The sequence below is a fragment of the Emydura macquarii genome, unplaced genomic scaffold (assembly GCF_026122565.2).
Source record: "Emydura macquarii macquarii isolate MOO-44397 ecotype Brisbane River unplaced genomic scaffold, CSIRO-AGI_Emac_v2 contig_1110, whole genome shotgun sequence".
Classification (NCBI taxonomy): Eukaryota; Metazoa; Chordata; order Testudines; family Chelidae; genus Emydura; species Emydura macquarii.
Genome location: NW_027131247.1, coordinates 884705 through 910956, shown reverse-complemented (window position 1 = coordinate 910956; position 26252 = coordinate 884705). Strand labels below are relative to the sequence as shown.

Genomic DNA, 26252 nt, shown 5'->3' with positions numbered 1-26252 from the left:
TTTTGATGTAAGATGTTGGCATACTACAGTAAAGGAAGGGGGCACTGCCTAGGCACTTAGCTAGGAACCTGGAGAAAACTTAAGCAGTGCCACCTAAAAGTTTCCTAAATACCATAACACCAAACAAAAATTGAACAGGGCTATTAACATAGCGTAGGGGTTGGTGACACCCAAGTATTCACGTTTAATGAAGCCGTGGCTTTTACGTCGAGATGTAATGTTCAGATCAGAAGAAATGTGAGGGCTTGAACCCTACTGCATATGAAGAAATATCCTTCACGCTGCCAGAGTCACCTTATGTAAGTGAGGATCAGGCCCTGATCCGCTTCTCCTGCCCCTCCCACCCGCCCCTGAAATGTGAGTGTATCTTCTGCAGCCTTTGGAATAAAAAGTACCATGGTTCTGCAGCCCAGTATGTGAACCTTCAGTCCTTGCCGGCCCCCTTCACTCCATCTGGGCATTGCCATCTGATGATCAGACTAGTACACGGACAGGGTTCTCTACCACTCAACCGTGTCCCATTCATCTGTCGGTTTCTGTTAAAGGCAATGTGCCTCTGTTCACAGGTATTTTCTGCTGTGCGTAAACTACTTTTTCTATGGCGAGACAGTAACGGATTACTTTTTCACCCTGGTTCAGAGAGAGGAACCCTTGAGAATTCTCAGCAAATACCATCGCTTCATTTCCTTTGCCCTCTACTTAACAGGTAATCGTATTTGTTTTGGCCAGTTAAATTTGTCTCATTGCTGTTGTTTAAGAAGAGGACGTGTCCTCCACCGCTTGAAATAAAACCTTTTTTTCCCCCTGCAGGCACGTAGGGCTCCAGCAGTGATTTGGCTCTGCCTTTTGCACACAGTCCAAGTGAGGGGGAAGGATGGGCCAGTGGTTAAGGTTCCAACCCAGGGTTCCCGTGATCCAGATTTTGAATTCCTTTTGAATTCACAGTGCACATCACCCTCCTGTTGCTGCCTCTGTTCTGTAGCAGAAACAACGAGGAGATGCTACAGTGATATGGCGGACGTAATGGAAACCCGAGAGGCATTTCCTACTACTGCAAGATCTGATTGTGCGCTTCTATTTCTTTTCTCTTCCCACCAGGCTTCTGCATGTTTGTCCTGAGCCTGGTGAAGAAGCATTACCGTCTCCAGTTCTACATGGTAAGATTAAATAAACGGCGTTGCTCCAGACCTATTAGCTTTTGGAGACGGAAGCTCTTTGCGTACGTGGTTTAGAAGGACACATGCCTGTAAATACTTCTGTGTCCCCTGAGTGTTGATACCGTTTAATGGAAAAGCTATTCTTGGCAGCCTGAAGTGTATGGAATATGGCTCTGAACTGACTGATTTCCTTAGAAATGCGGATTCCTTTGTCTGCATTTGCAGTGCATTTCTTAGTAACCCTTTCAGCTGTGCAAGCTGAGATGATTATATTCATCATGAAGGGTATTCAAACTTCGTGTCTTGGGGGGTGTTGGTGGGTCACCTTCAGGGGTTTGACTGGCCTCCATGACAGTATAACGATGCACTGATAGGCTACGTGGGGCCCGTATTGGGATGGTTTTGCTTCCTTGGGGATGCAGGATATCAGACTAGATGGACCATCAGTATGGGGATTCTTATGTTCCAGTTCTGTAGTTAAAGTAGACTAAGATGTATTGGATAAGTGTGGGCTAAAGGGTACGTGGTCCAGGAATGTCAGACATCCTCCCACTCAGGTTCTGACCTGTAATGGAGATGTTCGTATGCAACCCTTCTTTGGAGTTAAGCATCTACCATCTGTGTGTTTACATCCTGCTCTTTCATCACGGCATCAGAGGGCCTGAGACGCACACAAGCGTGACCCACTCCAAGCCGTATTCATCCGCCTCCGGTGTCAACCGTAGGCTGTTGTGAGAAATGTCTGTAGGCAAACTGGACTGCATGCTGTTTTCTCTTCCAGTTCGGCTGGACCCATGTGACTTTGTTAATTGTTGTTACCCAATCACACCTCATCATTCACAACCTGTTTGACGGAATGATCTGGTGAGTCGGTGCCTGCTAAAAGTTACTTTGGTTTCTGTTGCACAGTATATGCTGCTGATTTCTCCTTGCTGAAATATTTTTGATGGACACTTTTAACCAACAAACCGAGGAGAGGATGCCCCTTCCATAAGGGACTACGACATGCTTTGCATAAAAGAAAGCTGAACAATGGGTCGGGCCCTTTTGGATTGCTTTGCTCTGCTCAGCTGAAGGCATAAATCTAGTGTAGTTGCTTTTTGCCACCCTCACTCAAATAGGGGGTGGGTCTGGAGAACATGTACTCCAGCCAGTCTTGCCTGGTGAGGTGGTCCCTGTGGACAGCTGCCACCACTGGAACTTAAAGCAGCCATCAGGTCCAAGCGTTGGGAAGGGGAGTGGTTGGGAGAGGCTAGAAAGGTGGCTTTATAACCAGCCACCTTTCTAAGTTTGTTGCAGCTGCTGATGGGTTAGTGTAGCTGAGTATTCAGCCCAGGATCTGTAACTGCCTTGTTTCTTAGATAATGAAAGCACTTTTCAGTGCTCATCATACAACTGTACAATGTGCAGGCTGAAGCATTCTCGAGTGCTTTACAAACTGGAGAGCAGCTTGCTCACACTGAAATGCAGCCTCTTCTGGGGTTAATCATGGTGACCGTTTAACAGCCCATTGCATATTAGAGCAAGCACTGAACTCGGCAGGGGGGAATTCAGATAACTGATCTGACAACTCTCGAGGGACTTGGGGCAAACAACTCTTGTGCTTTCCAGTAGTGTTAATCTGACACTGTATAGCCATATCAAACTGGCCGATCTTCAGGTGACGCCCACATATTGCAGTTAAGCTTTAAATGACTCTTGCTGTTGTGCCCGTTATGAATGGCTTCTCCCTCCTCCTTCCTTCTAGGTTCATTGTCCCGATTTCATGTGTGATCTGCAATGACATCATGGCCTATATGTTTGGGTTTTTCTTTGGCCGCACCCCACTCATCAAGGTTTGTCAACTGTACAAAGCCCCGTCATCAAGCTCTGTGTGGTTATGGAGCCTTTGACCCAAGATTGGAGAATAGGCCAGGGAAGTGGGGCTCACTGCTGGGAGTTAAGGCTGAGATTTTTCAAAGGCGCCTGAGGGAGTTAGATGCGCCTTTGCATATGGATCCCAGCTTTAAAAACTTGCCACCCGTCAGTCACTGTTTGAAAAAGACTCTTTTTTTGATGAATACGAACCAACACTTACCAGGGCTTGTGCGTCATCAGTACTGTATTGCACCCCGTTATATCCCGATCCAAAATCTACTGGTCAAACCCTTATTCCCTGCCCAGCCGAAGCTCTATGTCTAATAGTTAAAATACACTATTTCCTACCAAGGTTTAGTTTAGTTATGTGCTGAAACTCGTTGGGAGCATGGGTTCTTCCTTGCATTGTACAGTGCTGTCCATGCTTGCTGCCTACATAAACAGATGAGGTGGTGTTTATTGCAGCATATGCAAGCTGGATTTATTATATTCATGAATTGAAAAAGCCAATGAAACTAATTCTAAACTAAATGCACAGTCTGCATTGATAACAGCTTTCCCTAGTGATGAGAAAATGTCAAACTTCTGGTACCAAATAGTGTATTATAATGAAAACCTCCCTCTATTAAAGACGATTCAAAATTTATTTCTTTATGGGCTAAACCAGGAGACACTTAAGCAAACTGTTTTTCAGAGATGCTGTTAATAACGTGAGTATCCTGGAGACTAATAAAACTTCCCTTTATGGCCCCCCTCCCCTTTTTTTTTAAATGGCTGAAATGAAGGGTGTGTATGTTTATATGTTTGACCATAACCAGAAGTTGTATAATCTCAAATATGTACCTTGATAAGATATTAAGTGCTTTTAAATATAGTCCGATTGCAGTGTGTTCCGGCCCCTACTCTGCTGGGGGACTGCAACGTGGGTCATGTGCCTGCTTTCTCCTCCTCTGGGAATCTGCCCATGTCAGGGGTATCCCCAAAAGCAGAATTAGGGTCAGAGCGAAAGAGAGGATCTGTTCCACAGTCTGGCTGTATTGACCTGTACTGGGTTGGAAATCAGGAGCTGGGGATATTGATTGCCGTTTAACTTCTGTGGGAGGTGGGCATTCGCTTTGCAGAGTTCTCTGGGGCGGGCCTTGAGGATGTTCTTTAATATATTCTCTTTCTTGCCTCTGTAGCTTTCCCCAAAGAAGACCTGGGAGGGTTTCATCGGCGGGTTCTTTGCCACTGTTGTGTTTGGCCTGCTGGTAGGTAGCCCAGCGTGGCATTCAGTTGGCGCTTTCTACATAATAAGACACCAGCACCGTCTGCCTGCTGTGGCTAAGGAATACACACAAGCTTTGTGCTCTCTTCCAGCCAGGTTCTCATCTGGAGTTTTACAATGGGCTTTAAACTGACTTGCTCTGCTTTCCAGCGAGGAGGACTCAAAGCCACTGCTGAGAAAGCATCCCTCCCTCCCTCCCTCCTTCCCTCTCTAGTGGCCCTTGATACGCTCAGACCTATAGCACCCACGCTCCAGAGGATTCCCCAGTGCTACACATGCTGGTCATGCAGCCCCACGGAAACACAGCCACAGCACAATGCTGCACAGTTAACAGAGCCACAAGCAGAAGGGCAAACCCTGATCATGGCACTTTGTACAAGAGAAACTTCAGTACCAGTGCAGAGCAGCTGAGGCCAGGGTGGCAGGGGGGAGCTGTCGGCGCCGCATGGACACTAGAGATTCCCCAAGGCGCTCTTTGTAACGATAGCATTTTGGCCTTCATGTCCTAGGCTGAGACTTCCCCTCTTGCCTGTTGTCAGTGGGGGCGTGGTGCTCAGCCGCTGTTGGCTGCGCGCGTGTCCCTGTGTGTGTGTTGTCTCGGCTTTGCGCAGTAACCGAGACAGCTCTCACGATTGAATGAATCGACGCGACCACGGATCCGCTGAACGATGAAGGCACCCGGCCAGGTTTATTGCAGTGGAGCACAATGAGAAGTGATCTATACCTTACAAGTACACTTAAAACACGAGTGCCCTTTTGCAATGGAACGGCTCAGTTAATGGCGGGACTCTCGGTTATCCCCTCGGCCAGACAAGTCATTCCCTCTGACACCCTCTTTTGTACACTATTACAGTTTCGTTCTGCCCCTTTGACGCAGGTAGTTGCCACCCTCTTGGTGTAGTCTATTACTCCTACCCTTGCACTGAGTGATTTGGGCAAAATATCTCTAGTCATCATATTAAAAAGACATTTCTATCTATCAAAGTGTCATTGGAGGGGGTCAGGTGATGCTTGTTATCGCTTTGGTGTTAGGATGCCCTGGCACCTTCTGCCTCGAATGTGTATTTTTAGACTTACACACACTACTGGTTTGAAAATGTGTATGTTTGCAGTATCCACTTACTTCTTGCCAGTTTCTGTGAGGCCATAAGTTCCCAGCCTGACTCCTGCTAACTTGGCTTTATAACAGGCTTGGCCATTCTTTCAGCTTAGGCCTCCTGTCTTGGCCTATTCCACTAGTCCTCAGGCCTTAGTCCAAGTTGTTCCAAGTTCTCACTTTCTACTGCATCTGCTGCTGTGAAGGCCGGAGGCTGCAACGTTTCAGTGGATGCTATGGGGTTGGCAAAGCATTTTGGGATTCTCTCTGCTGATTGCTCTGCTGCACTTCTGTAGTGCCTGCCTCAAGGCTGTGTGGGGAGCTCAGTGCTCCGGTCTCGTATGTTATCCCTGGGGGTACTTTTGAGGGTGGGGAGAAGGAATAAGGGCGCATTTAATATCTGTGCAGTTGCATAAAGCCCAAAGAGAACTGGGTAATTAAGATGAAGACTGAAAATTTCAAGAACTGTCTCAGTTTTTCCAGCTGTTTGTGCTCTGTTAAGGAATGAATTTCCTTAATGCAAGTTGCCTGGATGGCACCATCTGCTCTACCTAGATCATGCAATGACTCAGATATATGAAAAGAAGCCACTTACCAGGCCTCTAGACAACATAATAGTTTGCAAGAGAGTACGCTTCTTAATGAATCATGGATGTGGCTCGTTCGTAGCCCTGAATCTCAGTTCTCTCTCAAAGGGGGTCTTTACTCCTTCCAGAGTTCAGGTGAATGGGGAAGGCTTGTATCAGAGCCATCCCAGTGAAGGGATCCGTGCCCTCACTCTGTGTTTTCCACTGTTGGTGCGCGGCAGTATTTTAACACATTGCAACATAAAAACAGAGTGAAGGACATTTTAGAAAAAAGTAACATTCAGAAGTGGTGGGAAGGACTAAAAAGAGGATGCTCAAGAAGGGAGCAATGAAGGACGAGCAGCTGGGATTGGAATATATTACGAGACCAACAGTGGCAATAATAAAAACCCTTTCAGTAGCCGTGGGTGTAGGGAGAAATGACCAGAGCAGGGGATGGAGTTCCACAGCCTAATGCCCACCCTCCCAATAGCCAGCCGAGCGAAGGCGTGAATTTTAAGTTGCCTGTGTTCTTTTTATTTTCTCTTGACTTGCCTTTTCTTTCTTGCTTTCCCCCCTCCTCCTTCCCCACAACCAAGCTGTCGTACGTGATGTCTGGATACCGGTGCTTCACCTGTCCTGTGGAATTCAATAACGACACCAACAGCTTCACTGTGGATTGTGAGCCCTCTGAGCTGTTCCAGTTACAAGAATATAACATCCCTTTGGTGATTCAGTCTTTCATTGGCTGGGTAGGACTCTGAATGCGCATTCTTCATGATGGATGGCTTGGCAATAGCTACTAAAAAGGGATGTGTTAACTGGGCTGGAAATGCTTGGGAAGGCGGGGGAATGCAGCAAGGGGTAACGGGATGAAACTGAACAAGGAAAACGTAGCCTTTATATCTGGAGTTGTTCCCCTAATGGTGAGACTGGCTAAACCATGGAATAATATTCCAAGGAAAGTAGTGGAAGCCAGGTATCTTAAGTTACTTACGACTAAATTGGGCAGAGCCCTGGAGAACATGCTGTAGGGAACAGTCTTACCCTGATAGAGGTGGGGAGATGGGCAAGATGAGTGGAAAGGTCTCTTCCAGCTCTGCTTTCTATGAACCAAGAAGGGGCTCTGCATACAAATAAAGTGATGTAGCAAGATGGCAGAGGGATGATTACGGGAGTATCTCGGAGCTGCCGTCATAGGCACTGGACAAACACAGAACAAATGCAGTCCGTGCCCCAAGGAACTTACAAACATAAGTATCAGACAAGACACAACAGATGAATACAGACAGATGGGGGGAATACAAGGAAATGGTAACGAAGGGGCCAGATATATCCCTGGCTTTGCTCTGATGTCAGGGAGGGGTGATGTGTGGTACAGTCTGGGTGTTATGGGAATGAGATTTGTGTTTAAATAGAGATGATAAACACCTAGGTCAAGACTTCTAAAAGCAGCTACAGACTGTGGGTGCCCAACTTGAAATGCCTTCAAATTCCTCTTCAAGGCAGGTGCACAGCACTTTCTGAAAGTCTGGCACCTCAAGTTGGCCTTCCAAAGTCACTGGCCGCTTGAAAATCTTGACCTTGGATTCCAGTAAGGCAGGGTAATGTGCTCCATTGAAATCTCTCTCTCATCTTTTGTCTGCAGAAAACAGTCCGGATGTATCCCTTCCAGATCCACAGCATCGCCCTTTCCACCTTTGCTTCCCTCATTGGGCCCTTCGGAGGATTCTTCGCTAGTGGGTTTAAGAGAGCCTTCAAAATCAAGGTAGTGTGTGGGTAATCCCCCTTCCCCGAAAGTCAGGTATCACATCAAAGGTGCACAGGAAGCAAGGACACTTGATTGTCACCACCATAAACAATGCCCCAGGTAAGAGGATGGTGGGGTTGGAGGTGGCGACTGTCCACGTTGTGGAGAAAGAAGGAGGGCTCTTTTCATATGGAAGAGATGGGAGGAAAGGGGTTAATAAAATACAACAATGAAATGCTAAAATTAGCATGGTTGCAACTTGGAAGCTGAGAAACTGAGTACCTGCAGGTCAGGAAATTCCATGAGCTGAAGTTGTCTCCAACCCATTGTGCATACATGGGGTCTTTTCTAGGTAACTATAAACCTTTTATGCCATAAAATACAGGCTGCTCAGCGGGGTAGGAATTTAGGTGATAAAACTTGAAACCCCTTTGGAATTCTGGTGGTGCGCCAGTGCTAGTTTCCAAGAGGTGTTGGTGGGTGGAAAAAGTAACACTGGGGAGGCAGACGAACAGCATCCTTAGTCTGGCTGTGTTTAGTGTATCAGCAGCTCTGCTGGGAAGAGAACACAGTGTCACAGTGCGGTTGCCTACAGCCTCCATGTGTGCATGTTATTGCTATGCACTAAATGTCAATAACAAGCATTTGGCCAAGCTTAGTGAAACTTTTATGATTGCACAGGACTTCGCCAACACGATCCCCGGGCATGGCGGGATCATGGACCGCTTTGACTGTCAGTACCTGATGGCTACCTTTGTCAATGTGTACATTGCAAGTTTTATCAGGTATCGTTTATTGCTTCATGATCGCACCCAGAGGCTGCAGCTGAGGTCTGGGGCCCTGTTGTGCTAGTTACTGTACAGACCAATAGTAAGAGACTCGCTGCCCAAAGAGCTTAAAATCTATCCTACACAAGACAAAGGGCGGGAAGGGAAAGAGACTCACAACTGTGTCGTGCTCAGGATCATGTAGCAGAATGAGGAATGGCATCCGTGTTTCCTGTGTCCTCTCCACGGATCCATACTGCTCCTCTTCTCGGGCTCACTGTAGCATATGCTAAGGAATAACCCTTTCCCATTAGTTTGCTGATGTTTAGCGTAGTTAAATTGGGCCTTGGCAAATAGCTTTATAACTGAATGGAAAGGAGAACCATTGGACTGGAGGGACATTTTGCTGTTTTAATGGAATTCATGTACAGTTTGGGGCTTTAGGGGACCTTCTGATGGGGGGTGGGGAAGGAGAGAAGAATTTCTTCAACTGATTTGAAATGAAAGACCCGGTTGTGTTTCCGTTTCCCCACCTGTAAAACGGAGACGGAAGAATGAGGTTTGTCGTCTTTCTAAAATGCCGAGAAACATGGAAGAAAAACCACTGCGAGGGGATGAGTGCTGGGGATGCTGGTTAAGCGTGCTTAGTTAGGCACATGCTTTGCTGAATCTGCGCTTAGCCAACCAAATCCTCAGGGCCTGGAAATGTGATGCATTGCAAACAATTCTTCCTTTGGTTCGTTGCAGAGGTCCTAACCCAAGCAAACTGATCCAGCAGCTTTTAACTCTGCGGCCAGACCAGCAGGTCCACATCTTCAACACGTTAAAGGCGCACCTTGTTGATAAGGGTATGTTGGCCGATTCTGAGGACTTATAGGCATCCAGGGAGTTGGAACAGGACTGAAAAGAGGGAAAGTCCCACAAGGAAATCCCAGCTTGCCTGACATTAAGACAATAACAAGGCCTCCTTTCTCTGTTTTGTTTTTTTTCTTTCCGTGTCAGTGTTTGTATTTGTGAGGGTTTGGGTTTTTTTATAATATGTATTTATATGGCTTGGGTTAAAATAAGAAAATTGGAGCTTCTAGCTGGAAAGGAATCAAGAACTGATGGGACTGCAGGGCAAAAACGTCCTCTTGCATCTGCGTGGCTGCTCTTCTCTTCAATGTGTATGGGTAGAGCTTGACTTCACTGCTCCTAGGGAATGTGTGCAGCTCCGTGAGTGTTAGCTCTCGGAACACACAGGCACTTTTACATCAATGTCCTCTAACCCTGCCAGGCAGTGTCTATACTAAGAAAATTGGAAGCCATGCAGCTCTACCAGTGGTATCAATGTAAAACAAAGAGGGCATTGGTGTAGGCTAGGGAAATTGGGGACCTGTCATTCTCCACTGTTGCGAGCTGCATCGACGTTGAATTTGAGTCTTAATTTCCCTAGTATAGCCATGTTCTGTATAGAGCTCTTTAGAGGTTTCTCTGGAGGCAGAGAAAAGAACTCGAGAAAGCTGAAAATTTTTTGCCCTCGTCCCACTACATAATATCCACACAAAAAGACACATGCATACACTTCAACTTGTCGTCTTTGTAATACCTCCCACATTTCTTCCACTCCAGCAAATACTTAAAGTAGATTTTAAACCCAAATTTTTACTATGCCATTTAAACAAAAAATAACCTACAGATCTTTACATCAGGGACAAGAGTACAGAAAGGAGAATGTGAGAGGTTTAAGTTGCATCAAAGTTGAATCAAATAACTTATTTTAAAAAGCATTGAAGTTTATTTAAGAATTCCTACTAAGAACAAGCTTTTAAAAAATTATTTGTTCACTTTTTCATAGCTGCTTTTCCACACAGAGCATAAAATATATATTTTTTTCCATTGAAGCATGAAAACGTCTCTCAAAAGTAGAAAACATCACATTTTATTTTAAATATCACATGATATTTTAACTGTTTGGAGATTTGTCACTCACTGAACTTTATTTTCCCATTTGGAAGTCAGAGGGCATAGCACCCAGCTGGCTTTGCTGTTGTTGGAGGTTTTTTCTAATCGGGGGGAGAGCTGTTGGTTTGGGATTTTTTTGATTTTTCTTTCAGGGATAATGTCTGTCCGTGTATTTACTTGAGTTCTAGACGTTATGCTGCTGAGTTTCTGTCTGGGTATGGTTAGCTTCCAGGCTGCTCCCTTCTCCATCACTGACTAAGTCTTGTCTTATGTATGTTGCACTTAATGTTTGGAAATGTGTAATTGTTTTCCAAGTATTCCCCTCTATTTCTTGACTTCAAACATACCATAATTTTTTAAAATAAAAAAATAAATGGAAACTCCATCAAACCGACTTCAGAGATTTCCAAGGTATAGAATGATGATTTGTGAGTGAACAGCGCAAAAGTTCGTTGGTACATGGTCATGTACAGGGGGATTTGCTTTACTGTGACTTCTCTCCGTAGTTTGTGCCTGAGCCAGACTGTGATGAGAAATAAATTGTACATGTTGGTTGAACCTGGGGAACAATTGACAGGGAAAGGTAATACAGAGATGCTGGTGTCTTGAAAGCAAGTCATTGCCCTACGTCTTCACAGATCTACATTTGAAGGTAGCTAACCTAACAACTTTAAATAAAGTACCAGCAATCATTCTGTATGCTTGACTCGGTAGCCTAATGCCACCCTCTCTTCCACATGCCTCTGGCCTATTTTTATCTTGATAGCAACGACTTCCACTTCTCCCTGTATTGGAATTGAGGAGGGCAGAGATTTGCATCAGCAGTGCTACGCAAACAAAGATTGGATCAAAAGCAAAATGGTGCTGAGAAGATAGTAAGGAGAGATGCAATTTAAGGGTCTGACTCAGCACTGTGCAGCATATTCTCAACTCCCATTGAGGGCGCTCATCAAATTGCAGGACTTGACTCTGTTGCTATGGTCCCCATTCAGGGTAGCATGTAAGCATTTCTGCTTAATTTTTAAGCATGTGCTTTCCTGAACTGGAGGCTTAGAGCCGAATATTGGGTCCACTGAAATCTGTGGGAGTCTCCTTTGACGGAAAGGGCATAGAATTCAGGCCCTTAATTTGCTTTCAAAGGAGATTTTAGGTGGTTTTTAAATCTTTCCTCCCTTAGGTAATGCAGGTTTTTTTGGGGTGGCTGGAGGGGGGAGGTGGGTGGGGATATCACCTGCAAAACAAAAGTTGCTGCTATTTCAGGTACTACTTGTCTGATACAAGTATCTGCCAGTATTCCTGCATGTTAAACTCTGAGCAGTTGTTCATAAACAAGTTATCAAGTGGACCTAAAATACTGTGTATTAAATGTGATTTCAATGTATTGATCTATAGAAAAGAACACTTTCAGAAGTTTCATCTTTTTTCATGTGAGAATATTTGTCTTCCCCCTTGATTTGCATACTTTTTTTTTTTTTTTTTTTAGTTACAATTTCTGAAATATTAGTATGTAGCTAATGCTCACGGAACACACTGCTGACACCAGAGCAGCCTTGGTAATTTTTGTTAGGAAGCTTCTGATTTTAAACTAAAGGATTTGGGTTTTCTTGATGTTGGGCTTTTTTAATGCTGATTGTGAACACTGGAGGGCATAATGTGTTCTTGAGTGTCTGCATACTCATCTGAGATGGAAATAGCCACTCACATTTCTAATTAAACCTTTCTGAACTAGGTTGAGTGCAGCGTTTCAAACCTTGGTTCATACATTTCCTCTGCTTCTGCCCCCTCCTCAACCTTGAAGTAAAACTAACCTTCAAACCTGTCAGGATTCCTGATGAGTTAATCCTATTTGCAAAGGACTAATAAGTGCTGTTACTTGTTAGTGGCCTGTGTTTAAGACCACTTACTCAGTAATGCTCATGTTGCAGTAAGTGTGCAGCATGGCTCATTGGAAGCGTACAATGACGGCACTGGTGTAAATTCCGTGGGATTATGAGAGAACACCCTGTGTGTGCTGTACAGAAGTGGAGAAGTAGCAGAAGGGTAGAATTCTCCTCTGTTCTGCAAAGCTCTGTGGTGCCGCCTGTCCTCCTTGCACAAATCCTATTGCTTTATTAAAAGCACTGTATTCCCCCCCACCAGCCTCCATATGCAGCAGAGCTCTGTAGTTTAGATCATAGCAGAAATTGGGTCTGAAACAGGCTTACCAATCAGAGAAGTTCAGCCTGTGCATAGTAACTGCACTGCAACATCGTTATACTGTTGACTAGCTTCTAAGCAAGAACATATTGCTTTTCTTTAATCCCTAACAGAGAGGCCACTTCTGGAAACTTGGGGACTAAGTGACTTGTCTAAGGGTACGGAGGAGGTAGCAGTTAATGTGTGAACTGGAGATTAAAAACCTTGGAGTTGCAGGGTTTGGGTTCTGGTCTGTGTAAGGAAGGATTTGAGCCAGAAACTTTCATTTTGCGTCATGTCAACAAAATCAGGTTGTAAATCTGACTATGAAGAGTGCCCTTTGGAGTCCAGCAACGTGAGCATGTCTGTCTGTGTCTGTTGTGCAGATGACTAGTTCCTTCCTGAAATATTTTTTAACCTTGGTCCTTATAAGGGGAGTGGTAGATACCCTGCAAGGTAGGGATAGGATACAGAGTGACCTAAACAAACTGGAGGATTGGGCCAAAAGAAATCTAATGAGGTTCAACAAAGAAAAGTTTATAGACTGGGGACCGACGAGCTGGGCAGCAGCTCTGCAGAAAAGGACCTGGGGGTAACAGTGGATAAAAAGCTGGATAGGAGTCAGCAGTGTGCCCTGGTTGGCAAGAAAGCCAATGGCATATTGGGCTGCATTAGGAGGGGCATTGCTAGCAGGTCACGGGAAGTGATTATTCCCCTCTATTCGGCATTGGTGAGGCCGCATTTAGAATATTGTGTCCAGTTTTGGGCCCCCAAAAAGGATGTGGACAATTCAATGTGGACAAGTTGGAGAGAGTCCAGCGGAGGGCAACAAAAATGATTAGGGGGCTGGAGCACAGGACTTATGAGGAGAGGCTGAGGGAACTGGGCTTGTTTAGTCTGCAAAAGAGAAGAGTGAGGGGGGATTTGATAGCGGCCTTTAACTACCTGAAAGGGGGTTCTAGGGAGGATGGGGCTAGGCTGTTCTCGGTGGTGGCAGATGACAGAACAAGGAGCAACGGTCTCAAGTTGCAGGGAGGGAGGTCTAGGTTGGACATTAGGAAAAAGTTTTTTACTAGGAGGGTGGTGAAGCACTGGAATGGGTTACCTAGGGAGGTGGTGGAATCTCCATCCTTAGAGGTTTTTAAGCTGCGGCTTGACAAAGCCCTGGTTGGGATGATATAGCAGAGGTTAGTCCTGCTTTGAGCAGGGGGTTGGACTAGATGACCTCCTGAGGTCCCTTCCAACTCTAATATTCTATGATTCTATGATTCTATGATTCTAACACAGCTCTTGTGAGGCCTTAGAGTTAGTGATTCTGAACTTCTGACAGATTAGTAGGTATCTCATGAAAGGCATGAGATTTTCATATAGCAGCTCCCCAGAACTTCTTCCTGTCGCTGAAATGCACGAAATCAAGAGCCCCCCCAATTACCTGCGTGCTGTGGTAGCTGCTTTGCAAACACTGTTAGGTTAAAGAGAAGGTCCTCCGGGCATGGCTGTGCAATGATACAAACGTCAAAAGCGAAGTTGCTGGTGCGTCAGAGCAAGTGTCTGAAGGACTGATTCAACAGATCGGTGGTTGTCTGCACTAAGAGGAAGGGGATGTTCCCCACACTGGGCCTCTTAATTAACCCACAGCTGTTAAAGGGTAGAGCTGCCTTGCTCTCTGTCTGTTAAGAGCTCTACCAATAGGCTGGTTTTGAAACCACTGCTAGCAAGGTCAAATTAAATGGCCAAAAAATACTTAAAGGGATTTTTACAATGCTCTAATAAGGAAGGGGAATGCTGGCGACTGAGGCCCTGATCCTACAACTGGTTGTACAGGGGGACCCCATTGCGCCCTCAAGCAGAGCCCGGGATATAAAATCCTCTGCTTGGAAAGAGGTGTCTCCATAGACTGCAGCAATAGGTAGGTAACATTAGCCGAGCTAGAGGCAGCTGAGAGGCCTGAAGGTGAGTGGAGGGGACAATGAAGGCAGTTGCTGGTGAGTACTAGCTGAAACGGGTGGGTAACAAGAAAAGACTCATCATTCTGAATCCATATTAATGAGTTGACCAGTCCAGTTGTGCATCCTTCTAAAAATTCCTTTATTCTTTGTCTAAGCTAATTGAAAACATAAGCAAGCAATGAATGATCTGAGCAGCTGGAATTTCCTGGGAATTAAATGTCTCCAGGTATTAGTTTTTGATCAGCTTTGATCCCGTAGTCTGTTTTGCTTAAATCCATTTAATCCCTAATAAATGTCCTTTGCCGTGCTCATATTTTGCTATGTGGTGCATACGTTGAGGATACTTAGTTTGTCTGGTTATCAGGTCTGTTAATACTATCTACCTTTCCCTTCAGAGAGACTTCAAAATTAGCAAACTCGCTCCTTGATAGTGGGATAGAATGCCATTGCTACCTGTGTGCTTGGGGTTCTCTAATCTGAAATGCGATCTGATAGTGCTATTCATATTTACGCCCTACTGGACAAGCCAGAGAATAGTGGATTATGGCACGTGTTGTCTAATCAGAAGGAGCCAGGGAGCTGGAGTTCAGTTTGCAGTCAGGAGATGTGATTGGCTGAACATTGAACTTCAGTGACCTACGGGGGGTGGTTTCTCCTCTTGCCTAGCAAGTTCAGAATAATGCAGGTTAGGGTACTGTGGCGGTCAGCTGGGAAATAGACAAATGGAGAAGCTTCAAATGGACAGCCCTTACCCAGAAGTCCCTAACATTTCAAATGCAGATAGGCTGCTCACAGCGTTGGTCTTTTTACAGCTGCCCTTGCAGCTGTGATTTGGCCTAGCCCGTGTTCCAAAGATGCTCTGATTAAAGCTGCAGATCCCATTTTTGCCCCTCATCCCCTGCCGAGGATTTCTCATGCATCTTTTAGGGGCCAGCTGTGTGATTCTAACTCAGCCATTCCAAACCTGCATCTCTCTCTTAGACATGCAGTGTGGTAGCCATGCTGGTCACAGGATATTAGAGACCAGGTGGTGAGAAGCTGGTCCAATATTACCTCACCCACCTGGTCCCTTTTTCTCATGTCCTTTTCATACCATAATCACCGGCCTTGGAAGCTTAGACCCAGCATTACGGAAAAGCAGGAGGGGGCTGTAGAACGTTTGTCACGTACTGAGCACAGTGCATCAGAGCAGCCTTTTCACTGAAGGCCTGAAATAAACCAGGGCAATTTTTGGTAAATGTTAGCAATGTTTAAAATGCCTGAATGCCGGCTGGGGCTAATGCCTACAGGCAGGCTGACTGGTTCTAAGCAGTCACATGCTGGTTCCCGTTCTCTTCTGGAGCTTGGACCAGCTGAGCTGGCGTTTCCAGTTGGAAACTGGCTTCTCCAACTCCTGTTGCTGCCCAAGTTACACTGTGATTAGACCCAACTTGAACACAAGGCCAGCAGTGGCCCCAGAGTGCACGTTGCCAAGCCTCGTTACAGCCCGGGTTCTGCTAGGCTAACTCAGTAGGATCTTCCCTGTGAGCGCATCCACGGACTTAATTAGGGCTGCTCGGTGGGAGTATAATCAGCAGAATCTAGCCCTAAGGATCTGATGCCAATGACTTCAGTGGGAAATCCTACAGCACCAGTAAGTACATTGCAAAGACCTTTGGGAATTGTTGATTTCACATGTATCGGGGCGGGTCAGTTTGCTATGTGCGTCAGACTCCCACAAGCGCTAGTGCTAAGGAAGTCACTGCATGTGATGAGGGGAGAATTTTTCCATCTTCCTGCGAAAATCTCTTCCCTAATAGTTCTGTAGACTTGGAAAGCAGAGGTAACCATGCGTGGTTGTCTTCCAGGCTTGTTGGGGGAAGAGGGGTTTTTAAATGGGAGTCAGCATGCGTCAGTCCTCATGAGATCTTGTATACCACCCAACAGCTGTAGCCAACCCCAAAGTTATGTTTTTGTACTACAGTATTTCCTGGGCATTACTGTTCCCCAGCTCTGATGTGTCCTCTGCCATCCGCTTACTTCTCTGCATCATTTTGATCAATGTTTTAGCAATACATGTAGACTTGCCTTTATTTGATTAAATGTCAAATGTGATATATTGTATATTTTAAAGTATGTACTCTATTTATATACTGTATGTTCCTGTTCAATAAATACGTTAAGTTCCATTATCTGTAGCCAAGTTATTATCACTGGCAGAGGAGGGAGCTCTGTTTAATGTTGCTTTAAATGGCACCGGTGTATTGTAGCAGTCAAGGAAAAATATAATAGCTAATCCTTAGAGGGATGGGGTAACTTCTTCTTCGGTCTGGTATCTAAGATCCCATCTGTTTCAAACCTTCTCCTCTGATTTTATTTATAAGAGGGAGCCGGGCTTCTTTTCCCCCCAGCGTCCCCAGGGAGTGGACACTTAAATAGATAAAAAAAGTATTAGAGATCAGTATGAGACCTAATGTAGGGGCAGATTATCTCTCATCTGCCTACCCGGGGGTTCTTGGACGTGACTCTGAAGCATCTTGTATTGAGCACTGCCGGAGCCCCAAGTGTTGGACTAGATGGTCCGGGGGTTTGATCCAGTTGGGTGATCTGTATCTGACCCCGGACTCTGCACGTTGGCTGATTTTCTTTTCCAGAAGTACTGAGCTGTCTGCCACTGACTGCAGAGACCACGGTGGTGGCACAGAATTTGGAAAACGAGTCACTGCTGAGTTCCCAGCTGCGGCTTGTATTTTCCCACTTGGCTGTGGCTTTCATTGCTAAATAGATTGACTTGCTTAACTCGAGACCTTTGCAGGAGTTCCACACAACCCCTGGCAAACACTCAAATCACCAATTTCCCCCTGCATCCCGAAAAAGCACTCTGAAGTAGCAGGAGCTGCAATGTGATAAGGCAGTGTCACTAATACTGCCATGGGGGGAGAACCCGCACTTTCCCTTCGGGATGTTGGCTACCTTCAAGCACACTGTTATAGAGCCTAAATACTTCCCCTGCCCCCGTTCATTCAACGCCAACCATGGGTAGCCAGGCTTGGTACTGGAGGTCTCCAGTAGGACTGGGGTTCAATTCTTTCTTGTATTCCAGAGGCACCAATTAAAGATCAAGGTGTCACAGTCCCTGCCAGAGAGCTTCAGCCCATTGGAAGATCTGGGCCTAACTTCCATTGAAATCAGTGGAAGATAGGAGCCTACATCCCTTCCAAGATCTGGGCCTCAAAGTCTGACTTGAGTGGAACGATGAGCAAAAATAATCACCCCCACTTTGTAGATGAGGAAGTAAAGCAACAGAGATTGTCACAGAGCTGGAATCATCTTGAATCTCCTGAGCCGGTGTCTTAACCACACAACCAGCTGTCCTTCCTGAAAGCAATCCAACCTATCTCTCCCCCGTCACCTACGGTAGCCTGAGGTTTCAGCAGCTCTCGCCAACTCTCTTGCCTCTACCCTACAAGGGGCAAAACTGGTGAATCTGTAACAGTACATCCGCTGGCCTGTTGCACCAAGCACCTCCTGCTAAGTGTGGATTTGGCTTTCGGGACCCAGGCTGTGGCATACAGGATTTGTGGGCTCCTGCACCAGACAGGATGGTTGTCTTTGTCCGTTTTTATTGTTTTATCAAAAAAAAAAAAAAAAATTCCCAGGGTGGTTTTTTAAATAAAAAGTATTTGGTTTTTACAAGTTTTCACCTGTATTTTGCACCATTCAGGTACATGAAAATAGTGATAAAATAGTGGTTAAAAAAAATCCAGTACGTTAGGTAGACGTTTGTTAATAAGTATATGTAAATGCCTGTCAGTCTGTCTGTTAAAGTAAGGCAATATAGCAGCACACACACATGTATATGTACTTGTAAAGTACAGATCATGAAATAAACCACAGGACTAAACTGCTTTAATTTTCTACTTATATATCACTTGTGGTTTTTTTTTTTTTTTTTCCCTGTCTTCTGTCCCCCAGTATTAACCCTTATATTTACCCAGAAATCTTTAAAAAAAAAAAAAAAAAGTGGACCAATTTTGGACCAATCCATTTTTAATATTTGTCATACACCGGTAAATGCTTGGAAAATTTTTAAATAAAACCAAAAATGAATGGCCTTGAGTAAATCTGCTGATTTGGGTGATGGATGGGTGGGTTTGCCCCAGGAAAAATGGGGGGGGGGGAGGGGGCTCACGTGGAGAATGCAAACACCTGAATTTCCAGTAATAAATAAATAAATAAAATTATATATGCAGAGTGTGAGCTTGTCTGATTTCACAAGCCATCAGGCGTCATCACTTCCCATCTTGAGAAGGATGTGAGAAATTAGTGCCAACTCACCTACCAATTAACACATGTAAGAAATCCTTTGTATATTAGAGAGGTTTCATACAGGTCCTAGCACATCTCAGAGGCTGAGGCTTATTTACAGGGGAAATTGACCAGAACAGCTCTTCCATGTGAATGGCTGGAATAAATGTTAATTAGAACTCTTTAAATGCATACCCTACCTTTATTCCTGAAGTTCTCCTGTAAACAAGCCCCGTTGGGTTGTCCGTGCTTTCATCATAGAACCATCCTCCTGGTTTAGCTGGCCAGCCGAAAACAAAGCAGCATCAGCCTAATTTAGCTGTGCGCTTCCATGCAGCTTGCGGCACTTTACAAAGGTAGGGTTAGCAGGTTGATTATCTCCACATTATAGATGGGGGAACTGAGGCAGAGAGATGATTAGAACCTAGGGGTACCAGCCCTATATCTCTTGCACCAAAACTGTCTCTGGGCCATTGTTTGGGTTTTATTATGTTTAAATGGACTCTGAAGAGCAAAAAAAATTATGGCCCTGGCTTGCCACACTTACATCAGGGCTGTTGGTTCTGATTTATTCCACTTGCAAGTGATCAGAGTTTGCCTTGCTACTCAGGTCCTTACCTGTGTTACTTAGAGATTTCACACTGAGAATGCAATTTGTCTTTCCCCCCCATTTATGCAGTTTACATGCCCTTCACCTTGCCCCATTAAATTAGCCTGGACTGTCTCTTAGGATTCTATATAGCTGTCTGTCATCATGGTGTCTGAGCCCCTTCCTTCCCTGCTGCCGGTCTCTTGACATTCGGCTCGCATGGTCAAATCAAGACTCAGCCTCTCCCTTTGTATTATGAAATAAGGGATTTTCCTTTTTCTTTCCCAAGGCTATTTTGCAAGATTTATTAGAAACAAAAGTCCAACCCGAGCCTATGTTGCAGTTGTTCCTCCTAATAAGAGAAGTTGGCTTTTCTGCTAAAAATGGCGGCGTTGTGCAATACAAGTTAATCAGTGCTCTTCAATGACTGCATTTCATTAACTCAAATTAAAAAAAACAAAAAAAACCTCTAAACTTCTTAATGATGAAGTTTTGCTGCAAACTATGTAAGTAGTTTTCTCCCTCCCAGTGCAGCTATGCAACTATACTTACTAGAGGACAGGTTAATGAACCACTCAGTTAAATCTTATATATGGGCCTTAATTTACGCTGTATGACGCGTTTCTGCCTAAAGTACCTTTATAGTCTTGTTCATGTAATATCTCCCACTTTGAAGTATTTACCCTCCCTGGGGAGATTAAATAGAACTCCTGGGTGGCAGTGGGCTAATCCCTATTTTACTGATCTGGAAACTCAGCATGGCAGACAGACTTAAGGGGTATACCCAGCGTCCCATGAAGTCTGTGGTAGGCTAGGGAAACGACCCTCGGTCTATTGAATCCTAGCTGAACTCTTCCCCTCCCAACCACTTGCCTATCCCACTCTCAAGTGAATCATAACACCGTGTGAGGGACTTTTTCCCCTTTCTTTAAATAGGTCTTTAATAAAGGAAGTGCTGCTGTTTTCTTGCTTGCTTTCCATTCCCTACAGAGCAAGCTAATGCCTGTTTACTGTTCCTGCTACTCCAGTTTGTACAGTGGGTTTTTCCTCTTCACGGGCTTGTGCCAATGAAGTCTCCTCCCAGCAGGCAAGCGAGTGCACCACCGAGTCAATGGCGGCAGAGACGTTATCTGAAGGGCCAGCGCTCCGTGGGCGTAAATTCGCATCGCTTCACAGCTTTCGATGTAACGCTGACCTGCACCAGGCAAGGCTCTGGCGTGTTTGAGCCCAGTTAGTGTTAGGAGCTGGGATTACAGCTCAGCTCTTTGGCTAGTTTCTTGTTCTGAAAGAAAAGCAGCTCTCTCACTGGTACTGTTCTAATGGAGACCAGGCACTGTGGTTTTCACCTCATGGGGGTTATGTGAGGTAACCCCAGGTAGGCAGTGTAGGGCTGGTCGCAACTATCTCCACAGTTCTCATATTCTCTCTGTGGTACTCATAGGGCGGCTGTCTTCACGTATTTATCCTCGCCAGTCTCCGTTGAAGCAAGGGAGTGCTCTGATCCCTCTTTTGCAGATGGGGACCTGAGACGCAGAGATGCAAATTGACTTCCCCCAAAATCACACGGGGAGACTCTAGTCAGGCCTGCTCCGCACTACGAACGCTGCAGTGGTACAGCTGCAGCGCTTTGATGAAGAGGCCCTAAGCTTAGCTACTCTGCCTCTGCGAGTGGCGGGTGTGATGCTGGCAGGAGAAGCTCTCACGCTGACGTAGTGTTGTCTGCCTGGGGGGGTGAAGGTCGGTATAGAGTTAGCTAGCTCCGTCTGAGAAATGCCTTAGTTTTGCAGCAATGATGTAGCGTTTGTGCGGTCCAGTCTTGTGCTCTGACAGGTGTGTAATTGACCAAAGCACCAACCAACCTTTCCAGCATCCTCAGTGGAACTCCGGCCACCTCTAGTCACACACTTAGCCTTATATGTGGTATTTACACAACGGTGGTGAATGAGAGCCATTGCTCAAGATGGCTTCACACACTTTATCCTCACGAGAGCAAAATTCTCTTATGGATGCCTATCAGCTCAGAAGCTTGCCATCCTTCTGCTAAGACAGGCTGAAACTAAGATCACCTGCTAAGTGTGTGTTCAGTGGGTAATTCGCTGCAGCTCTGCGGTGTCTCCAGCACCAGTCTATTGGCGTGGCAGCCACAAAGGAAGCAGACCTTAGCCCACTGTTCTGTCAGATCTTCAGAATAAGCCTCATTGGATAACCTGCTTGACAAACGCTGGCATCCGTTTTAGTGGAATATATAGAAGTCATCAGTGCCATTGCGCACACAGGGACTAGAATCCTGGACCTTCGTCTCTGAAAAATACAGGCCTCTATGCCTTGAATTAAATAAACAGTGGTTCAGTCCCTCTCATAGATGGGAATACGTACCTTGATTGGCTTGGTTATCACCTCCTTGCCTGGAAGACACCAGTGCTGCACTTCTTTTGTAAAACAGCCCTCTAAAATGTCATGCAGAATGAGATCTTTACTATATTTAATGTTCAAATCAGCCCACAGAACTCCTCAGTCGAGATATAAGTCCATATTAATTGCTGTAGGGTGGTTTAAATATTTCTATAGAAATGAACTCACTTCCTACTAAACTATTTTTAGAGCAATTTCTTAAAAGACCTCAAACAAATCTTATTGATTTCATGCCTTTAAATTCTATAGGCATATTCCATATGTACAGTCCAACAAGCAGAAGGATTATAAGGTATTTAAGGAAACACAACGTCCTGTGAGTTGGTATTTTCAGATTTCTCTTGCAGAAATGTTCTTTTGCAGTTGTAGGGCTGTGTCTAATTAAGATGTAACAAGCACATGGAATCTGCAAAAAGTCTGAGTTAGTTTGTGTTTGAATTTTAATCTGAGTACATTAAAATGCTTTCAATTTCCTTTCTTTTAATGAAAGAAATGTTCACTGTGACATCCTGTTCATACAACCTGATGATGCAAGAAGCTTCAATGCTGCATTGTGACAACACGAAAAGGGTTTTTATGATGAAAGAAACTCTCGAAAAAAAAAAGCTATTAAAATGGGGTCCGAAATGAAACCCAGAGATCCTTTCCTTTCCATTGAGATTTATATAACGGTCCAAAAATGATAGTAGCTTCTAAGATTTTTTTTTTTATAAGTTATGGTTTGAAATTCTAGTTTGGCACACGGGTTTACAAGATCTGGAAGTTCATAAAGTCTGCAACACTCTAAAGAATGTACATAATACCTTATTCTGCATGGCCCTCTTTCTTCCAGCATGCTTTGCAAACAACTCAAAGATCCAAACTACAGTGAGGACTCGCTTCACTTCTTGCTGAAATGCAGTTACCGTTGGGGTGGGGCCTGGGGAGTGATAGCAGAGCAAAACAGGAGTACACCCCAGTGCAGGATAAGATGTTATCCTGTTCCTTTGGAACCCAAGGGGGAATTTATGTAGTTTGAATGCAAAGCTGGAGTTTGGCCAAGATTCTAGGGTTAATGAAGTTCCAGCTCTTAACACAAGCTAAGCTACTGTGATTGCTGCGCTGTGTGGGTGACTGTACTTTCCAGACTGCCTCATGTTGTCATGTATCAGTGTTTTTGACAATGGAATATTTGAGACTGGAAAATACTTGACTTGTCTCTGGATGCAGCATCCTGGGCCTTAGACAGTTTGTCCAGAGAAAAGTGCCTGCCCTGGATATAAATAAGATAATATTTTTAAATTGAACCTTTATTATACATGCAGAGTGCATTTAACTGAAAGGAAAGCTAGTCTTCAGCATAAACACACTGCAGTAGCCTGTGCTTATCTGGCCTCGTTGTTTTGATGAACAATAAAGATACCTTAGAGGGGAAGTGGAGGCAGAGGGGATTGCTGATGAGTAATAGGCTATGGAACTTTCACTTTTACATTATCGATTATATCTCCACATCCGGCTCAACTGTGCCACATGTGATGCTTCCAAGGTGGCCTGTTGGACTTGTCACACAGGGAGTTATTTTGCAATAGCCAGTCCGGATTGAGTGATTAACTCCATATGCAGATGCTCAGACTCCAGATTATTTTAATCCCCTGCCTGTTCTGGGAATAAGAGTGTCCACACATGGAGTTAATTGGGAATAGTTAATCCGCTCTAAATTCACACTTCACCCGTATTCCCCATTGTCTTTCCTGTGTAACAAGCCCTTGGCATCTTCAGGGTTCCAGGCGAGCAATATCTGCAGCACAAAACCCACCAGAATGTGGCACCTTCCTTGGCTTTCCTCAAGGATTGATTATAGACGTCCTGTCTGCAAGATCCCGGCTGTGTCCACTGCCCCTGCTACGGCACGTTTTGTATATTTCATTTGATAGCCTGAATATCTCAGTGTCCCGAGCCCGACTGTGGTGGAGATTTGGGCAGTACCGAGTCATTGCTTTAGGACTAGGGATGTGTGTGGATATAAGTGAGTCAGTCCCTCATCGGCCGGCACTGCACAAGGTGATCAGAGCAGAACCACTCCCTGGCACGTAGATGCTGACATTTCCTTGCAGTGGTGCTCGAAGTTCTGCTCATGTGCTGCACGTCACCTACTACTACAGCCTGCTTGCTGTCCCACAGAGATATGCCTCTGACATGCACTGCACTTGAACAAGGAGTTGTAACAGGAAACACAGACCATGCAGGTTTTCATTGCATTGTGCTCATGGCCTGGCTGTTCCTTCTATTAAAGGCAACTTCCCTCTGCCCCAGGGGGTTCCCAGTAAGTGCACTGATATTTGTCTGTGAAATGATCTCTGTCTAGTATCGTGTGTTTGACAAGCTGTCTTAATTAACTGATAGGACGGGGAAGTGGTGAATTTGCTGTTCCTTTTTCATACAGTAATGGATCTCTTTTCACGGAGGTGATGCACACTGCTTCAGTGGTGCTAGCTGAGCCTTTCAACCTGAACAAAGGCTCCTCGTCCCCCGGCAAATAATGATGCTTTGCTTTGCATTGAAGTACTGGTGTGCAGCGGTTAATCTGCAGGTGTATCAGTGCCCTCTGCTGGATGGAATCAGAACTGCACAGCTGTGTGTCACAGACCCTGCACTGCTCATGGCTCATGCCTCTTCAGCTCCAGTGGAAAGGCATTGTGCTCAGTCTCAGCTGTGCTCCGTGGGTGAGTGAGCAGCATCGAGACAGCTGCGAAATCCTAAATGGCCACAGATTCCCTTTCCACATGGTGCCGTCCATGTGAAGCTCTCGCTAATAGTGGGTATCATCCCCATTTTGCAGAAGGAAGGATGAGGCACAGAATGGTGCAGTGACTTTTCCCAGGCCACACAGTGAGTCAGTGGCTGAGTCAGGGAGAGAACCCAGCAGTGAAATCCCAGCCCCACTGAAGTCAATGGGAGATTTTTCTATTGCCTTAAATGGGGCAAGGATTTCATCCCCAGGCATCTAAATTCCCACCCTCTGCTCTAATCACTGGCTAATGCTGCATGCTTGTAATCATAAACAGCCCACCCTCAGAGTAATTCACGTTCCCACGCAGCAGAGCGTATTGTTCCGAAGTCTGCTGGGGAGTAGGAGTTCCACAGGCCATCCACCTCGCTGTCCCCAGGATGGCGTTTCAGCATTCGCTACTGTATGTCCCCTGCGCCCTCGCTCCCCGGGACCCGTCTTCACAGGCCTCCTAAGCCCAGCAGGAGTGGTGCTCTGCTCCAGGGGAGTTGAGGAGCCTCAGATGGCAGACACCCTCGATTAACCCAAAGCAGCGCTTCATTCACTGCCTGGTCTATGCCCTAGTTGAGGAACCGCTTGGGTCACCCGGTGATTTCACAGTGCATTATTGCTACATTATTCCACAGGATTCGGTGCAGCCTTGAGCAGTACATGATGCTGGGGGATTGTATCTGCTCCGTAATTTCGGGATTTGTCTGGGGAGGAGCAGCTACCACCGGGCAGCCCCGTAGCATAGACAGCCTGCACCGGTGCTAACAGTGACTTGTATCAGTGCGATGTACTGCGGGGCAAGCCACGGTTTACAGCACAGTGCAGAAAACGCAGTGTAGACAGAGCTGAAGGTCTTGTCTACACACAGCTGTTGTATTGCTTTAACAATACTGGTATCATTAAAATAGAACAACACCCCGCCCCCGCCCCGAGTGTGGAGGCAGTTAAACCAGTATAAAAGATCCTTATGCCTCTAACAGAAGAGGAATAAGCTCTACTGGTATAAGGCACCTTTATACCAGTATAATTGCACTCACACTAGCAGTTGCACCAGTTTAACGATATCAGAAAGGAAAAAACAAAAAACAAAATCACATCTCTAATCAACAGTTCCACCAGAAAAAAAACTGTGTGGCAAGCCTTAGCATGCTGCAGACTGCATGCAGTGGGGGGTGTGCATCTGTTTGCACTAGCGCAAAGTGTGAGCAAACACTGCCATTCTGATCTGGGACCCTCCTACGCCCATTTTGCACTTATGCCTAGGATGACACAAGGTGTCAGGCAACAGTAAACTGACCCTTGTGTCTTTGGAAAAAAATGCAGTTCCCCATGCTAGGCAAAGCTATTACCAAGCTGACCTGCCTACACATTCTTTTTTTGCAGGATCTGTCCCCAAGAGGGTTAGCTGGTAAAACTGCTGCAGGTCACCACAGCAGCCAGTCTGCTTTTGAGTCTAACATTTCCCGAAACTGAATGCTGGGCTATACCCCTCAACCACGAGGCAAATGCTCAGTCTTTTCAAGCGCACTGACTGCCAGAAAGGACACCCACTTCCTCAAATGCAAAGAAAACAAACTCAGAAGCTCTGCTATTTATCAGTGCTTTTCAGTGAAGCCTGGGACTGGAGATGAAATGCAGCCGTTACTTCAGCTTCTCTGAATTAGAGTGACTGGCGTAT

The 26252-nt window shown here is 45.5% G+C and overlaps 1 protein-coding gene across 1 annotated transcript in view; it reads left to right on the top strand.

Annotated features, from left to right (window-relative positions):
• Window positions 1-10373, top strand: part of CDS2 (CDP-diacylglycerol synthase 2) — a 32242-nt gene extending 21869 nt beyond the window's left edge. Inside the window, 9 exon segments of the mRNA XM_067545833.1 lie at window positions 567-706; window positions 1099-1157; window positions 1939-2021; window positions 2905-2992; window positions 4196-4264; window positions 6543-6695; window positions 7592-7711; window positions 8375-8478; window positions 9208-10373. Coding sequence (XP_067401934.1) covers window positions 567-706; window positions 1099-1157; window positions 1939-2021; window positions 2905-2992; window positions 4196-4264; window positions 6543-6695; window positions 7592-7711; window positions 8375-8478; window positions 9208-9337 — 946 coding nt within the window. The 3' untranslated portion in view covers window positions 9338-10373.
• The last annotated feature ends 15879 nt before the right edge of the window (window positions 10374-26252 follow it).